Here is a 17,863-nt window from a genome sequence, read left to right on the forward strand (position 1 = left end):
CATCCGGTGTTCCATGTATCCATGTATCCATGCTTCGAAAGTATCACGGTGATCCATCCCATGTGTTAGATTTCAGGTCTGTCCAGTTGGACAAAGATTTGACTTACGAGGAGGAGCTGGAGGCTATTCTAACCCGGCAAGTTAGCCAGTTGAGATCAAAGAGTTACCCTTCAGTTCTAGTGCAGTGGAGAGGTCAGCCTGTTGAGGCAGCTACTTGGGATTTTGAGTCCGATATGCGGAGTAGATATCTCCACCTTTTCACCAGCTCAGGTACTTTTCTATGTCCGTTCGAGGACGAACAATTATTTTAGAGGTGGAGAATGTGATGACCCAAAAGGTCATCTTATGTTTTAGAACTTGATTCTGTGCTCTTAAACCTTAAAATCTCATTCTTACCCTTCTCAATTTGCGTGCGCAGTCCGGGCGTGTTTCCGTAAAACTATTATGTTGAAATTGATGAAAATAAGAATATTTGCCTTAAAAGTTGATTTTAGTTGAATTTGGTCAACAATTTTGGTAAACGGGCCCGAATCTGTATTTTGACAGTCCCGGTGGGTCCGTATCGAATTATGGGACTTGGGCGTATGACCGAAATTGAATTTGGAGGTCCCTAGCTCGGGTTATGAATTTTTGATGAAAAGTAAAAGTCTGAAAATTATTTGTGTTTAAGAATTGAGTGATGTTTGGCATTGTTAGTACCGAGTCCGTATTTTTGGTTCCGGAGCCCGGTACAGGTTCATTATAGTATTTAAGATTTGTCTGTGAAATTTTGTGAGAAACGAAGTTGATTTGACGTGATTCGGACATCTAGTTGAGAAGATAGGAATTTTAAAGTGTTCTTGAGAATTTCATTTGATTTGGTTCTACATTCGTAGTTCTAGGTGTTATTATGGCGATTTGATCACGCGAGCAATTTCGTATGATATTTTTAGACTTGTGTGCATGCTTGGTTTGGAGCCCCGAGGGCTCGGGTGATTTTCGGATAGGCCACGGGATGTTTGGGGTTTGGAAAAATCTGGTGGTTTTGCAGATTCTGGTGTTCTAGCATGTCCTTCGCATTCGCGAAGGTACTCTCGCGAACGCGAAGTTCGCGAACGCGAAGAGTAAACTGGTGAGGTTGAAATTTTTTCTTCGCGAACGTGAAGGCCTGTCACGAATGCGAAGTGATGAGGGATTTACCTTTCGCGAACGCGACCGGCTCATCACGAACGCAAAGCACTTGGGGACCTGGGGGAGGGATAGTCGTTCCTTCATCGCGAACGCGAGCAATGTCTCGCGAACGCGAAGGCCAGGGGGGAGTAACCATCGCGAACGCGAGCAAGGTATCGTGAATGCAAGCAAGGTCTCATGAACGCGAAGGCTTGGCAGCCGATACTCTTCGCGAACACGACAATGGCCTCGCGAACGCGATGCACACTGTCGCCCAGTGCATAAAACAGAATCAAGAACGAGAATAAGCCATTCTTTCCAACTTTCATAAAAACAAACGGGTTAGAGGTGATTTTCAAGAGTTATTTTCTTCCCCAAAGTGTTGGTAAGTGATTCTAAATTATTTTCTTTCAATTACCCATTACATTTCATGAATTTTCAACCTAAAATCTAGAGTTTTCATGGTAGAATTAGGGGTTATGGTAGAAACTAGGGATTTCAGAAATTTGGGGATTTTGACTTCAATTTGAGGTCGGATTCCAAAACATATTATATATTCGGACTCGAGGTGAATGGGTAAATGGATTTTGGTCCGAACCTCGGGTTTTGACCAAGCGAGCCCGGGGTCGACTTTTCGACTTTTTGGAGAAAAAATTGGTAAATTTAATTTATGCAATATAAAGCATTCCTTTAGCAATATTCGATATTGTTGAGTCATTTTTGAATAAATACGAGTGGTTTGGAGGTGAATTCTAGAGGAAAAGTTGTGATTGAGAATTAAGTGGTCTTCAGAGTAAGGTAAGTGTTGTATCTGACCCTAACTTGAGGGAATTAGGAACCCCGACTATTTGTTATGTGAAATTCATGTGAGCAGCGTATATGTGAGGTGACGAGTACTTATGCACCATCAACTTACCTGTTTTCCCTTTTTTCTCTCGTTTTTTATATTGTGTCTTTCCTATACCTAATTGCTACATGTTTATACTAGTGTTGTTAAATTGATCGTTCTTATCATGTTTACGGATTTTCTGGTGATAATTGAGAATTTATTTCAAAGTGGAGATTGATATTGTGGAACCAAATGTTTAAGTAAGGATTGTACTTGTTATTCTATCTCCCTGTTGTTATTTATGCATTGCATTATGGTAAGAGAAAATGTTAATGCACGAAGGGTGATGCCGCGCCATATTGTGAGTGTTAATGCACGAAGGGTGATGGCGTGCTATAATGTGAGAGGTAATGCACGAAGGGTAATGCCGTGCCATATTGTGAGTGTAAAAGCACGAAGGGTGATGTCGTGCCATATTGTGAGTGTTAATGCACGAAGGGTGATGTCGTGTCATGATATGAGAGTTAATGCATGAAGGGTGATGCCGTGCCATTTCTATTGAGTTTTATGGTGAGGTTGAGAGTAAAAGCACGAAGGGTGATGTCGTGCATCTTTCCTTTACTGTATTCGTATTCCTGTTGATTCATAATATATTGGTTGTTCCAGTTATAATTCTATTGTACTTATTTATCCCATATTTCCCCTAGCATGTATCCCCCTCCCGATATCTCCTGTCTAATTCTTCATTACTGTTATTTGTATATACATTGTTAAACTGTACATGTTGATTTGTAAGTGCCTTGCCTTAGCCTCGTCACTACTTTGTCGAGGTTAGGCTCGACACTTACCAGTATATGGGGTCAGTTGTACTAATACTGCACTCTGCACTTTCTATGCAGATTTTGGTACCGGCTCGAGTTGTTCGAGATTTTAGCTGTTGGACCCGCTATCCGGAGGCTCAAGGTAGATCTGTCGGCGTTCACAGACCTTGAAGTCCCCGTCTATCCTTCTGTTTTCCTGTTTCTTTTATTCAAACAGTTGTATTTCTTTCAGGCTATTACTTGTAGTAAATTCTAGAATGCTCGTGAATTGTGACTCCATATCCGGATGGGAGAAATTAAGGCAGTTTTTATATTATTCCGCACTTATTATATTTCATCTTAGCTAATTATTGTTATTTACTGAATGTGAATAAGGATTTAGTTTAATGATTCTCTAACGTTGGCTTGCCTAGCAAGTAAAATGTTAAGTGCCATCACGGTCCCGAATGTGGGAATTCTGGTTCGTGACAGTGAGGGATGTAGTGTGAATGGAGTAGGAATTTACTCAGGTGTTTAGAGGTGTGGATTACTTATTTGGGTGTCGTCATGCTAATGGGGCATAGGTCGTTCGGCCCGTTGGACGGTGCAATTGAAATTTGAGCAGAGTGGATGACTCTTGAGAAGGTTCTAATGGATTCAGGAGTTATATGTAGCAATTGGAAATTTTCAAGATTTGTATATGGCTAGAACTTAGATTTACATTTGATGGTGTCGAGACTCGCGGTATTTCTATATCATTATGGATTATATATTTCAGTATCAGGAAGGTGAAGGAAACGACTTTAGATTTACATAAGGTCTCTTCAGAGTGGGTGTCTTGGTTGTTGTACTTTTGGGGTGCTCAAGAGGGAATACAACTGCTTATGGGCCTTAGGGCGGTGTAGTTTTATTCTTGGATCTCTTGTGGTGAGCTTTAGGTAAAGATCGTGGTATTCTGGCAAGGAGAAGTGTCAACTTGAGGGTAATTCGGGAGGAACGCGGAGGAAATAGGACAACTTGGTAGTAGATTGGATCAATATGGTTATGGTATGCTCGGTTCTTTTGGATCTTATGATGAGGTGAGGCTTTACTGGTATTGTGTGGCAATACTCTTGGGTTTGGTGACCTGCGTGGTTTGGTTGAGTTATAGAGATTCAGTTATGCTGGATTGGTTATGTGCAAATGGGTTTCAAAGAGTTCTCGATGGTTTCCAACACAGTTTGAGATGGATATTTCCTACCGGCTTAAGGAGCGTGAGGAGCATATTATAATTTTCTTTTAGATGGGATCAAATGGAAGGTTTCTGACTGATTGGGTATGTATTCTGCTGGTGACTCAAAGTTGATAATGATGTTCTCATGTTTGCATATGGTGGCCTAATATAGGTGGCGCATGGTGTGAGATTGATATTTACATGTACAAGGTGTCGGTTCAGTTTTGGATGGGAGGTTGTAATTCTGAACAACATGTACGATTTTCGATGTTTATATGAATACTATAACTACTTGGTATTGCCTGAGAAGGGAGCGTTTCAAAAGGCGCACCTTTTTCAGACTTACGGATGCTTCATGGGTATTGCGGTACTCTCCTAGTTGATCGACTGTTGATATTCATATTTTGCTATGTGGCACAGAAGAGTTGTAGAAGTATTCCTCGTGGGATGATCATGTATGAGAGATGTGTTAGACATTCGGGCGATGGAGTAGGATCGGATATGGTGATTCATGCGTTCTATAGACTTGGAGACCAGAAGTTCTCAGAAATAGATCGTTTCGTGGTTGTGGAATGTGAAGATGTGGCCAAAGCTAGCCAGGTGATAGTATGTGTTATGGTTCAGTGTTGTGGACTTTTGGAGGGTTATGTATCTATTTGTGGGTGACCAGAGTGGATTTGGGGTCCAATGACAGGCCCAATGAGGATGTGTATTCTATACTGGGTCGGACTGGTTGACTCTGTACTGCTGTTGTTGAGGGATGTGCCATTCGGATAGAGTTGAATTCATGTTCTGGGATATTCTATGAGTTACCCTTCTATGCTACGAGGGGTTGGGATCCGTTGGTTATAGGCATATATGGTGCGTTCCTATTTGGGCCTTATAGCGGAATTTGAGAGAGATGGATATTAGGGTGTTGAATGATTGATTGCACATTTGGTTATGTTTTTTCCAGACAGTGGTATTGTGTTATTAGTTCCTCCGTGATTATGGTCATGCACCTTGGGTACTTGAGGTCGAATTGCGCGTGACTGTTGATTTTGGGCATGGTGGCATGAGGTATTCCATATGGACAGTGTTTGAACGGGGTCATGCATTGCAATGGATTTATGTTAAGATATGATCCTTTATGTCAGATTCGTGTGTCGTGGTTCTACTGTGTATGATCGACTCATGGCATTGCGGTTGTGGTGGTATTTGTTGAACTTGCGGGATGGTTCTCTCATTTGAGTCATTTTCCATGATTGAGTACATTTGAATTGTTGCGTATTGGTGCACAGATTGCACAGTTTGTGGCTCTATGTAGTATTGGTGTGGCGTTTCAGTAGAGTAGCTTGTATTTGATAAGAGGAGGTCGTCGGACCTAGAATGGGTGCTATTGGATTTGGTTGCAGTATATTTGAAAGGACAATGTCGTTGATCGACTTAGAAATTGGCTATAGTTCTTGTCGAAGGAGAGGGAGCTCCATGGCTTGTTGATCTGATGAGTAGTTAGGAGTTTCTGCGTGTTTCTTTCATCATCGGCAGTGTACAAAGGTTTTAGAATGAGTTTTTGTTTGATATGAGGTTTATTACCGGCATTGGGTTATTTTGAGCAGCTACTGTGATCGAAAACTTTTCTACGAGTATGCGAGTCGTGTGGTATGTCATGTGATTAAATCTTAGGTTTTGGTTATGGCTTGATACAACTTGTTCAGACTCATACAGTGTGTGGAAGTGAGATTCGGGTCTGGTAGGAAATTCCAGGTGTTGAAAATTGGATTCTGTGGTTTACGGGCTGACGGGCTGAGGTTGAAGTAATGATCTTCAGTTATGTTGTATTTTCGGGCCTACATAGAATCACCCCCCCGGGTATGTGCATGGTAAGGTTACACGGCGGTTGATAGCTTTGGAACGACTCTCGGCACATTCGAGGACGAACGTATGTTTAAGTGGGGAGGATGTAACGACCCGACCGATCGTCTTGAGCATTTGCACTTCGCTAAGTAATTTGAGGGCATGAGTAGCTCCGTATGATGTATTATGACTTGTGTGAATCATTGGTTTTGGTTTTCAGGTTATTTGGAATCGATTTGGAAGAATGAATTTTATTATTGAAGCTTTAAGTTAGAATAGTTGACTAAGTTTGACTTTTTAGCATTTGAGCTCAGATTGTAGTTTTGATGGTTCTGTTAGGTCCAGATGGTGATTTTGGACTCGGGCATATGCCCAGATTTGCAATTGGATATTTCTAGAAGGTTTCAGCGCTAATTAGCTAAAGTTGCAAATTTAAAGGTTTGGAATGTTCATATGTTTGACCGAGAGTTGACTTTGATGATATCATGTTTGAATTGTGGTTTCGAGAATTGGAATAGCTTCGTTATGCCATTTGGGACTTTTGTGCAAAATTTGAGTTGAAAGATTCAAAGTTCATAAAGTTCGATTTGAGGTGCGACTCATAGTTTTGATGTTGTTATGCATGATTTGAGGCCACGAATAAGTACGTGATGTGTTATGGAACTTGTTGGTATGTTCGGACGGGGTCCCGAGGGGTTCGGGTGAGTTTCGAATAGGTTTGTGTTGTGTTGCGCTCGTTTTTTATGTTTCGACGTCGTTTCTTCAAGCATAAGTGGTACCACATTAAGCAAATGAGCTCCAGTTTTTGTTTTGATTGAAGCATTAGATCCGTATCATAATTTTGGACCTATAGCAACTGGAATCATCAAGTTTCAACATCGTATGAGAAATTTATGGTCATTTTACTTAGAATTGGGTTGCTAGATTTTTAAGATTTATTAGGAAATTGCCACTAAATACGTATTTAAAAATCTACACAAATTGAAAATAGTGAAACCAACTTATCTCCTTCATTATAAGGCCAAATGGAGTGATTCAAAAGCCTAACTTGACTGGAATTTCAAAATTGAGTTTCGGGATAGTTTGGCATGAGAATCGAGGCAGAGCAGCTGGGTGGAAGCATATAAATCAAGGGTTTGTTCATTTGGTCATATTTTGAGTTGGAGAGTTCGAATTTGGACCATTTTTGAAATGATTTTCACCACATAGATTGGGGTAAGTGTTATCTACTCATTTTTATTATATTTCAAGAATCTATCTTCATTTTTGGCAATTGGTTGATGATTTCAAAAGTGAAATTTGGGGGGTTTTGTCAAAAATATCATAAACTCAATTTTTGAGTTTTGAACAATGATTTTGGGTCGGATTTGAGTGAAATTAGTATGGTTGGACTCATAACTGAATGAGTTATTGGATTTTGTGAGTTTTGTGAGGTTCTGAGGGGCTAGCTTAGGTTTGACTTTTTTGTTGACGTTGGGCTTGATTAAAGACTCGACCTATATAATTTGGAATTGTTTCCTTGGGATTTATTTGATGTATTTGAGTTTCTTTTGGCTAGTTTCGAGCCGTCTGGAGGTTGGTACGCGCAGTAAGGCATTTTTGGAGCATCGCTTGGCTTGCTCGGTATTGGATTTGGCTTGTTCGAGGTAAGTAACACTTCTAAACTTGGTGTTAAGGGTATGAACCCCTGAATATACGTGATATGTATTTGGTGTTAAGGTGACACATATGTTATGTGACGGGCGTGTGGGTGTGCACCGTGTGGATTGTTACTCGGTTATTTTTGTGGTCCTATGTAGTTTCGTAATCTTATTTGTATCTATGAAATCTCTACGTGCTAGAGTAATTGAGTTGTGATCCATGTTAAAAACTATGTCTAGGCCATATGCTTATCCTGTTGGGACCCACTGAGGTCATTTATGATGTTGAGTTATTTACTTACATTGCAATTACATACTCAGTCATACGCATTCATATGTATATCATATCTCAGTTTCTGTTATTATTTATTGATACATCACATCATTATTTTTGGGTTGATTTTCATGACATTGTAAGCCCGAGAAACCGGAGAGATTGATGACTGAGCGAGGTCGAGGGCCTGATTGTAAGGATATTGATGGGATCGGGTTGTGCACCTCAACAAGTATTATTAATTTATGATGAGAGCGGGCTGCACGCCACAACAAATGTCATTGATTCACGCCATGATTGGCTTATTATAGCGCTTGGGCTGAAGGAGCCCTCCGGAATCTGTACACACCCTAGTGAGTGCAGGTACCTACTGAAGCGAGTGCCGAGTGGTTGGGAGGATTGAGTGACTGTGAGGACTGAGTGGTTGTGAGGACTGAGTGACCGTGAGGATTGAGTGATTGGCAGGACTGAGTGCATTGATACACCGAGAGTATGCATATGATTTTACAACTGCATTGTATTATAGTTGGCATGCATACATTGACATGTAGGCATATAGATGTACTTTCCTCATGCCACTTGATAATGAAACATCTTACCTATTGTTGGAAGTTTTTGGGAAAAATCAGAGTTTTCAAACTTACTACCATTTTTGGTATTTTCGGTGAAAGATATAGGATTTACTATTATACTTGAAAAACATGCTTATTTTCCGTAACTGTGAATGAGCTGAGCATCATATATATGAGTTACTTCGTGTACCATTTTTATTATATTGTTATGAACTATTACTGGTTATTAGAGTTGGACTCTGACCCTTATTCCAGCTCGTCACTACTTTCAACCTAAGGTTAGGTTTGTTACTTATTGAGTACATGTGGTCGGTTGTACTCATACTATACTTCTGCACCTTGCGTGCAGATTTGGATTCTGATGTTGCTTTGTATGACGGGAGCTAGCATTGAATACGTACCTGCAATTTGGTTATAGCTGCCTCTTGTTCATGGTAGCTCTAGACTTATGAAAAATCTATTTATGTATAATTCGGACAGATGATGTAATTATTTTACACTATATTTGTAAACTCTAAATCTTAGAAGCTCATGACTTGTACTACTAGTCCTTGGGAATTCTTTGTATAATAGCTCACTTGTATTATCATTTTTTCTCTTAATAAATATCATTTGAACTAGTTTATTGTTAACTGGCTTACCTATCGGGTTGGGTTAGGTGCCATCATGACTAGTTGGATTTTGGGTCATGACAATTATTATTAAATGTTAAGCTTACCCAGTCATAGAGACTAGGTGCCATTAGGACAACCTAAGGAGGGAAATTGGGGTCGTGACAGTCCATCATCTGCAACTCTAAATCAATAAGCGAACACATCAACGCGATCCTTACGACATCGGTAAGAATTTGTCGTCCTTTTTTCTCCTTATGACTCGAGTTTTGGAAAGAGATTTGTGGGTAAGTAAGCTTGTCACCTTAGTATTTTAGCTATACAAGCATAAGGAAGGGTGTGGATTGAAGGGAACGCAGTTTGGAAGCAAGAACACAATAGGTATATAGGGTTTTTGTTTCGTTTTCGGCATGATTTGATTTAGCTATATTCTAGCCTTTCTTCTTAATCTTTTAAGAGTTGTTCAAGGGAAATTTCAGAATGTATTGCATATTTGTATAGTATTCAATTACATATGTCAAGTATGGAAGAAACTAGTTTAGGTTAGAACTTCAAAACACAACAAAAATAAAAAGGGCAAATCGCTCATTTGGCTTGTGCCATCCGGTCCATTTGTTCTGTTTATTTGATGTTTTATGTATACCTAGCCCCCATATGATCGTAATAGCTTCATTTAAGAATATATAATCTTAATTATCATGTATTGATTCTTAGATTATTCCTAAATCATATTTAGACTTTCATGTCACAAGTTAGCCACTATGAGCAGACATTACGTTCATAATTCCGTTTTGTCGATCGTTTGACACTATTGTGGATAACTAGATCTCATTTAGTTTGATGTTATTATCTTGGTCAGGTATTCATTCTCGTGTGTATTATGGTGCTTGCTATTTTTGTTTGGAGATCATCTAGTTTTAGGGAAAACTCTGCCAAAATTTTTAAAATTTCGCAAAAGTTGGACAAATTTTGAGTTCCTTGGTTCTTAATTCATTCTAAAGGAATTCTAATGAGTTTATTAGACTTAGTATCTCATGTACATACTCAACATCTCCTTAAAATGGGGATAGGCTCCTTCGTCCAACTTATAGACGACGATCGTCAAATTACATTTGTAATTCCGTTTATGATTTCCTTCACGATCTCTTGAGTACATATGATGTTGCAACATGTGTTATGCCTCGTACATGCTTACATTGATAATACTGGAGAGATATAGCCTACAACACCAGCTAGGCCTATTGTTTATATGTTGGGGGAGGGGGGGGAGATAGCACATAAAACTAGTCGGGCCTATTGATTATATATTTACCTGTTGGGATATAGCGCATAATGCCAGTGAGACATGTTATATACATGTATATAGCTACAATTTATATTGCCTGACTATAAATGAGGCTAGTTCAGATGTATAGTTACTTGATTGAGGGGATATAGCCCATAATGCCAGACATGTACCAGTTCAGATAGTAGTTCAGTTTCAGCACAATTTCAGCTTATACTTCTGTTCGGTTCTAGATCAATTGCTAATTCAGACTCTTGTTTAGCTTACAACTTATATTCAAATTTCAAGCTTACAGTCATACTATAGTATGTTTTACATATGCTTTAAACCCTATATACTTCGTACATATTGTACTCACGTCCCTTTCAGGTGCTGCATTTCATGTCGCGGAGGTACAGATAGATCAGCACTTGAGCCACATTGGTAGGCCATCCACTAGCTATTGGAGTCACTCCGCTTACTCCCGAAGTTACTTATCTTTTGGTATCTGTACAGTATGCTAGTTTGGGTTTGGTGGGGCCCTGTCCCATATAGTACTTGTTTAGTTCAGCACTCCTAGAGGCCCGTAGATATGCACCTGTGCAGTTCGTATATTCTTATATGTTAGCTTATGTTAGCCTTGTCATTTTTTTAGATTATACGGTAGCTATGTTTATGCTTGTTCAGTTTATAAATTTATATTCGTGCTTAGTAGATTATCAACAGGTTTACTGATGATCAGAACTTAGTGTCGGTTATCCATCGCGGCCCTAGGCTGGTTCATGACACTTCAGGTCTTATCAAAACATTCTCAAACTTCTGCAATAGTCTTGAGAAAACGGTTTAACTAACTTGTTCATCCCTCAATCACAAACCTACTCAAGTTCAAGGTCATTATAAAATCAGATGAAACACACCTTTTTAGGTCTAGAAGTTTGTGCTTTACCCATGATCTCCTTGGATCTTTATATTACAAAAGTGTTGCCAATGCATCCGCGAAATTATGTATTCTTTTGGGTAATGGAGAGTTGATGAAATAAAATGCATTATTTTTGAGTACCTACTCATGAACGTCCAAACAAAACGAACCTACACATGCTATGATAGATTTAACCAAAGAGAAGGCATAGACAAAAAGAATATTTATCAAATTTTCTCGCTAAGTGTTTGAGATAACAAAACATCCCTCAAAAAGACTTTTTTAAGTTGAATAGGAGCAAACTTCTTTACGCCCAAAAGACCAAACCCTTTCATAGTTTGCAGTTAATAAGCTTCTTCAAGCTCAGCTTATAACGAACTCCCAAACGAACCGGGTGAAGTTGAAGTTTATTGAATGCAAATTGATGAAATTCGATTGCAAATATGGTAGATTATTAATCATTAAACGAGTTGAGCTTGTTTGGCAAGTTTGGAGTAATTTGAAAGGAAAAGTGAGGTAAGTTAAGACTGCCTTACCTTAAGGATTGTTTGACGAATTTCATGAATTTTATGGTTTGGGTTCGTTGGAGCGATCAAACCTACCATCCATATTTTTAATGTTATGAGATGTTTTGTGCTATCTTATAGTATTGTACACGCATTACCAGTACGATTGGTCCTTTTAATATTTTTTTGAATGATACCACTTTTAACAATATTTTTCCTCCTGATATAAATCAAATGGTTATTGCAAATATTGAAACTCATTATCTTTAAATTTTCAACCTATTGAAGTCAAAAGAACTTTATCGATTTCAAATTATAGAAAGAGCTAAGTTCCTCTAAAGCTATTATAAAAAATATTTATAGGACCCGTGGATAACATATAATGTTTGAAAGTAAATATTATGGGAGAACCATAGTCATTAATGTTTACAAACCACACGTGCCGTGTGTATCATTTGTTCGTCCATAGAAATTTCTCACAGTATATAAGATTTGTAAGGTTGGTTTGACTTTTTTTGTTTTCTTAATAAAATCAAACCAAACCAAATATTATCGATTTTAAAATTTTAAAATCAAACTAAATTAAACCAATCAAAAAGAATATTTATTTATTTAATTAAATTTGTTTGGATTTCGGTGTGGATCGATTTCTCATAACGGAATTTGTTATTTGTTCGACTCATTTACATGATATATAGACTTTCAAAGGATTAGAGTTGAATTACTACTCATTTTGCGAGTGAGCTTTTCAAAAAATTAAATTTTTCAGAATAAATTTGGGAATTTATGACCAAACGCTAGCTTGATGACTAGAATAAAGAGCAGCAATCCGAAGTTAGGAAATGTTTGACTCACAAATTTTTCTTTTATATGCTATATCTAGTTGATGAGTTTGACAAAGTACAGGTTTGTTCACTCTTGAACCTTCTAAGAAACACATTCATTGTGTAAAGTGAAACATTCATTATCAGATGGAAAGGAAGTGGGAGAGCGTAAACTTGCATCTTCATTCAAATAATATAAAAATTGTATCACATATTACTATATCAAAACAAAGAAGAAACTCATGTTTTCTGTCTAAGTTGTTTGTGTATATTACCTTTCTCCTGTTGTACTCTCGATTTATAAAAATGCTTCCAAATATAGTTAAATAAAAATAAAAAGAAAAGAAGTGGTCAAGGAAAGAAAACAATTACTCCACAGTGGTAAGAAAAAGAAGAAAACTTATCCCTACAAAAGTGCTTTACAACTAACATATCTAGTTAACTATTTAACTACTGTTCATCACAACACTCTAATCAAGCATCTGGAAATAATTCTTTCGTAAGTGATGGAGCAATCCATTGTATCTGAACATGAGTCATTTCCCACAAGTCATCATCTTTTCTGGGAACCAAAATCTCCTTTTGCTTCATTTTGACAACCATCTTCTTCAACAGCATAGGGATAGTATGTGGCAGTTTTGACTCACCACATTCTCCTAAATCGGCCTTCATGCATGTATCCATTCTTCTCAGGATGCCCATCCAAAACGCCCTGAAATTAGGACTTTCTGATAATGGTTTCATGAACTGCAAATAAACATCCGTTAGAACCTCCATTGATAGCTTCAAAGTCCCTTCCATACTTCTTGTCTCCCTTTCTGCATTCTCCCTTTTTGAGTATTCCAACATCTTCTCATGCAAATCATCCACCATTGCAAAAAGTATGAGGTTGAAACAGCTAAGGATGTTGGTCGGTGTGAAGTATAAATCCTCACCAAGAGCAAAACTTTTCTGTAAAGACATGACCGCGTGGTTTCTTATCTCTTCTCTTCTTGCTAAGCTCGTCTTTCTGAATGCTTCCCCTAGTTTAGCAAAATATGCCATTGTTAAGTTAGAAGAGCTAAGAGCTTTTGAACATTCTTCTAGAGAAGAAATGCTTGCGCTACTATTTACACTCGTCGAACTCCCTGGATCTGTGTATCCACTTTTGTACCATTGTACTAATAAATTCACAGTATTAGACATCAAGTCCATGATCTTGACGTTCTTTTCTAAGGGGCTACTTTTCAATGCGACAAAGCCAAATGCACAATCTATGCAGTAAGGGTAGTTCAATCTTGAAATATGAAAACCATCTGACATCAAATTAATGAGGGCTTCAACTCCCTGCTCATAGGTTTCTGGATGTCGCCCTGTGACTGAAAGCAAATGCATGACTGTTTTCCATCCTAGTTGAGTTTGCAGATTCGCAGGATACTCTGTCAGGATTGTGGTGACAGATTGTACTAAGAACTCACAGCTAGTATCAAGAATTTCCTTTTCCAGCTTCCACATCAAATTGATGGATTTGAAGATTAGTTCTTCTGGACTTTTGTCTAAGTGGAAGGAAGATAAGAGCTTTAAACAAATCTTCATGAGGGCCATGATACCCTTTTCTGCAAAAGGGATTGGAGAAAATAGAGGAAATTGAGCAACATCCCACAGATATTCATTGTAATGAGGCCAAAACACCAAGAGCCTGTGAGTATTGGATGAAGCAATGCTAACTATTAAATCCCAACAGAATCCAACAGTTTCTTCCTCTTCAATTGGGGTGCTGAATTTTTGGCCTATACCAGCTGCTGCAAATATCAGACAACGACCTAGATTCAGCAAAGACTCGACAGGTAAACTGGAGCTATTGCTGAAGATGTTCCCTATGCGGCACTGTTGAATAATTTTTAGGTTCTGTTCAAACTCACTTACCCCCAGGTTCAAGGATTCTTCTACACTTTCCATGGATAAAAAATGTGAAAATCGGCCAATTATTCCGGAGTTATGGCGTTTGCTGCCAAACTTAAAATCTTGAGTAGGAAAAACCACTCCTGATACAGATCTTTCATGTACTGGAAGGTTGGATGACGAGTTCGAAGCGCTTTCAGGTTCAACAACAGATTGTGGAAGTAGCTTTAACCTTCTTAGTTTCAGCAAACAGTCTACAATGGTTCTCCAAGCTCCCCTGATGGATCTTTTGAAGTCATTTGCAATGGTGAAAATTGCAAGAGTTGCCATTCTTGGCTTCATATCATTGCTGAATGCGTACAAGGTTTCTTCTGAAGATGCATAAGGATTTAGTAATGTAGTAAATTTGCAGAATGAGCAAAGAAGCTCGTCAAGAGTATCCTCTAGACCATATTGTGTTATTCTAGCAATTGAAAACAAAGCCTCAATACATTCATGAAGGATATCTTCTTCATCAGACTGTTCGAAGATGGTTGCAAGTGTAGCAACTGTTGGACCAGCAATTGAGGCAAACATGTCTCGTCCTAGTCGTCGATCAAAATTGCAGAATATGAAAGGTTTCATGTTCTTTGATCGATTCATTAGCTGAATCCATCTGCTAGGATTCATTTCCGTAGGAGTACCAGATGAACCGAATAATGTGATTGCATTGGTTGAAATGGAATGGAAAAGATCAGAAAGGTATTCTCTGGGAAGATCTTGTCCTCCATTTATGGCTCTATTGTTTCTAATAAATTCATCTTCTGTCATTTTCTTCTTGACTTGTGGGTTATGCTGATCAGTGTTAAGCATGATAACTGAATAACAAAGTATGAAAACAGCATCTTTGCTTGAAAATATTTCTGAGGATTGTTGATCAAAAAACCTTTCAGCAAATGCTTCAAGGATTCTTTGGATTTTCTGCGACTCCCCTGGCAATCTAAAAGTCTCCAGATAAGTTCTCAAAGCAATGTCCAGAACCATTCCCATAAACTCAAAGGTGTCTGTAAATTCTTTAAGGACTTGGAGGTGGAAATCATCAGGATCACCAAGAAAATCACCAATTGCGGTCTTGTTTAGTCCTGGTGTATACCGAAAGAACATGGCATAGATTTTTGGATCAGGAGGATCTGCGATTAACAGGGAAATTTTCAAATACTCCAATCCCTTTTTTTCATCTCTACTGAAATGATTCCCGGCTATTAGTATCTTTCTTTTTTGTGTCATTCTCACTCTAACAAAGTCGATCCAATCCTCTATGTCTTCTTCTTTAGACTTTTCTTCCCAGAATGGTCTATACTCGGAGATCTCAACAGGATATGGTCCAAAAGGTGTTGAATCATCTTCTTTGTCAACGTTGTCAGCTATGTTATGGATAATCACTGCTAGGCCTTCAAAGGCCTGAACTTGTAAACTTTTCAAACATCCACCAGTAGGAAATGCATGCATGCAAAGAGACTTGCCAATCTCCTCAAATATATTGTTGAATATGGGGTTACAATCATAATTCACGTAGACTTCAATTATAAAAGTTGGTTGTCTGCAGAAATTTATAATACCTTCAATTGCTACTTCTTGAAGTTGAAGTGAATTTGCTAAGCTCGCCACTTTAAGCAGCACAAATGAGAAAAAACCTTCCAGTTGAAGACGAACCGAGCTAAATATGACAATATAAAAATGTAATCAGTTTTGGAATTTGACATTCAATCTTATTGCACAAACATGGACTTGTTGATACTTAGGAAAACCTTGGCTTCTGTATTGTATAGGGAACTAACCTGCGAAGAAAGTGATAAATATTTAAAACAATGCTGCAAATCATGGACAATACAAGGGGATTTGACGAGGCTCCATAATGAACCAAATGGTGGAAAAGGTCATCTTGAATCATCCTCAAGAGCTTTGGATGCTTACCGATGCTATCACCACTTAATTCTATAGCAGAATTGATCAAAACCAAGGCAAAAAGCTGAACATTTTCATCAGCAGTTTGAGATGTAATTCCATTAGTCTCCATGACTTCCACTACATTGAGCAAGGAACATAAGAAATGAAAAACATCTATAGCAGAACGAATTCCATACCCCGAATCCAAGTTGCTATCCTCAGTATCTGACTCCGAATCTTCCCAATCATTCACCTCAATTTCAGGCAAACGTTGATAAATGATATGTATCAGCTCATGCATTGTGTATCTGGCACAACGCTGAAGTAAATCACTCCGGTTAGCTGACTGCTGAACCACCTGAAAGCACGTGTTCACAATTGTGCAAACGTACTGATCTGTGAGCAAAATAGAAGAAGGATGCCCCATAATTGCTGTCAAAGCCTGCAAAATTTTCATCATAATAGCATCTTCTAAAATCGGATCAGTTTTCTCCAAACGACAGCCTGTGACAGCAATCACAGCTGAATTAATCGCTTCTCTTGCTCCTGGAGTCTTCTGATCAAATATTTCAAGCTTTAGGATCTTAAGGATAGATGAAAGAGCCACCCCTGTGGCTGCAGCAGGAACATCATCACTTTGTACAACGTCAAGAAAAGGTGAAAGGTACATCATAGGGTCGATGGTTCGCCATTCTTGCTGAGGATTAAAGATGAGTGATCTTAGTGATTTCAAGGAATGTGATATTTGAGAATCATAGTGTTCTTCGGGGGGATGGTAGAAATGCAAATTTGCTTCAGGGGCACGTCGAATCATTGCTAGAACAGCTCCCACTTCTGTATTCAACGTGCAAGATATTCCCAGCTCCTTCCTTTTGATCTTTTTCATGTTTTCGTCTCCTTCTGCAGCACCCATTAATCATCTCAAGACATCAAAACCATCCCAAAAAGTGTAAAAATCCTTTCCTGGTTGTTATAAAAAAATTTACTCTCTCACCATAGGGATCCTACATAATTCCTTTGAACATGATGAGGAAGTAGTTAAGATAAAAGGTTGCTCTTGGAAAAAAGAGATATTGTATGCTATAAAAGCTTCGCGTAGTGTAAGTGTGAGGCGGTATAATTGCTAAAGAAGAGGTTAATCTTATTTGGTGAGATTTCGTTGAGTTATTAAGAGGTAAGAATTTAATGCTTTGACTAATTCCTCCACAAACATCTCTTAGTTTCACTTCTCTTCCTTCAACTATAGATCAAAGTTCGTTTCATCCTTAATCTATAAGGAAGAAAACAAGACTTAAGTAGATTAAAGTTCTATGACATTAGACCCTATGCTATAGCCGCGCGTTTCTCAAGGCACTTGAGCTCAACATTTTCGGGTCCCAAATAAATTCAATATATATATAACGATAATGCTAGTCCAAATTAAATAGGGACGTCGATCAAAGGTGGATTCAGAATTTTAATACGATGGGTGAGGGCGCAACTTCAATTTTTTAAAAACAAATTGCACTTGTTATGGACTTGTCGTGGGGTGTGCATTTGTTCGATTTTGTATTAATTTGATGTGGTGTAATTTATTTTTGTTCATGGATGCACGAATCTATCATCCATAATAAGTTGGT

At 38.3% G+C, this 17,863-nt stretch overlaps 1 protein-coding gene across 1 annotated transcript; it reads right to left on the bottom strand.

Moving 5' to 3' along the window:
• Positions 1 to 12,682: 12,682 nt before the first annotated feature.
• Positions 12,683 to 17,448, bottom strand: LOC104093174 (ARF guanine-nucleotide exchange factor GNL2). The gene is made up of 2 exons (XM_009598897.4): positions 16,136 to 17,448; positions 12,683 to 16,014 (listed from the first exon to the last, which is right to left on the bottom strand). Exons 1-2 carry the CDS (start codon positions 17,155 to 17,157, stop codon positions 12,912 to 12,914), a joined length of 4,125 nt encoding a protein of 1,374 aa, XP_009597192.1. The 5' UTR covers positions 17,158 to 17,448; the 3' UTR covers positions 12,683 to 12,911.
• Between the last annotated feature and the right edge of the window lie 415 nt (positions 17,449 to 17,863).

The sequence above is a fragment of the Nicotiana tomentosiformis genome, chromosome 11, assembly GCF_000390325.3.
Source record: "Nicotiana tomentosiformis chromosome 11, ASM39032v3, whole genome shotgun sequence".
Classification (NCBI taxonomy): Eukaryota; Viridiplantae; Streptophyta; class Magnoliopsida; order Solanales; family Solanaceae; genus Nicotiana; species Nicotiana tomentosiformis.

Coding starts and splice junctions, on each gene's coding strand:
- LOC104093174 (XM_009598897.4), bottom strand. CDS start 17,157: ATGGGTGCTGCAGAAGGAGACGAAAACATGAAAAAGATCAAAAGGAAG. Junction 16,015..16,135: donor ATTTATCACTTTCTTCGCAG/GTTAGTTCCCTA, acceptor TGTCATATTTAG/CTCGGTTCGTCTTCAACTGG.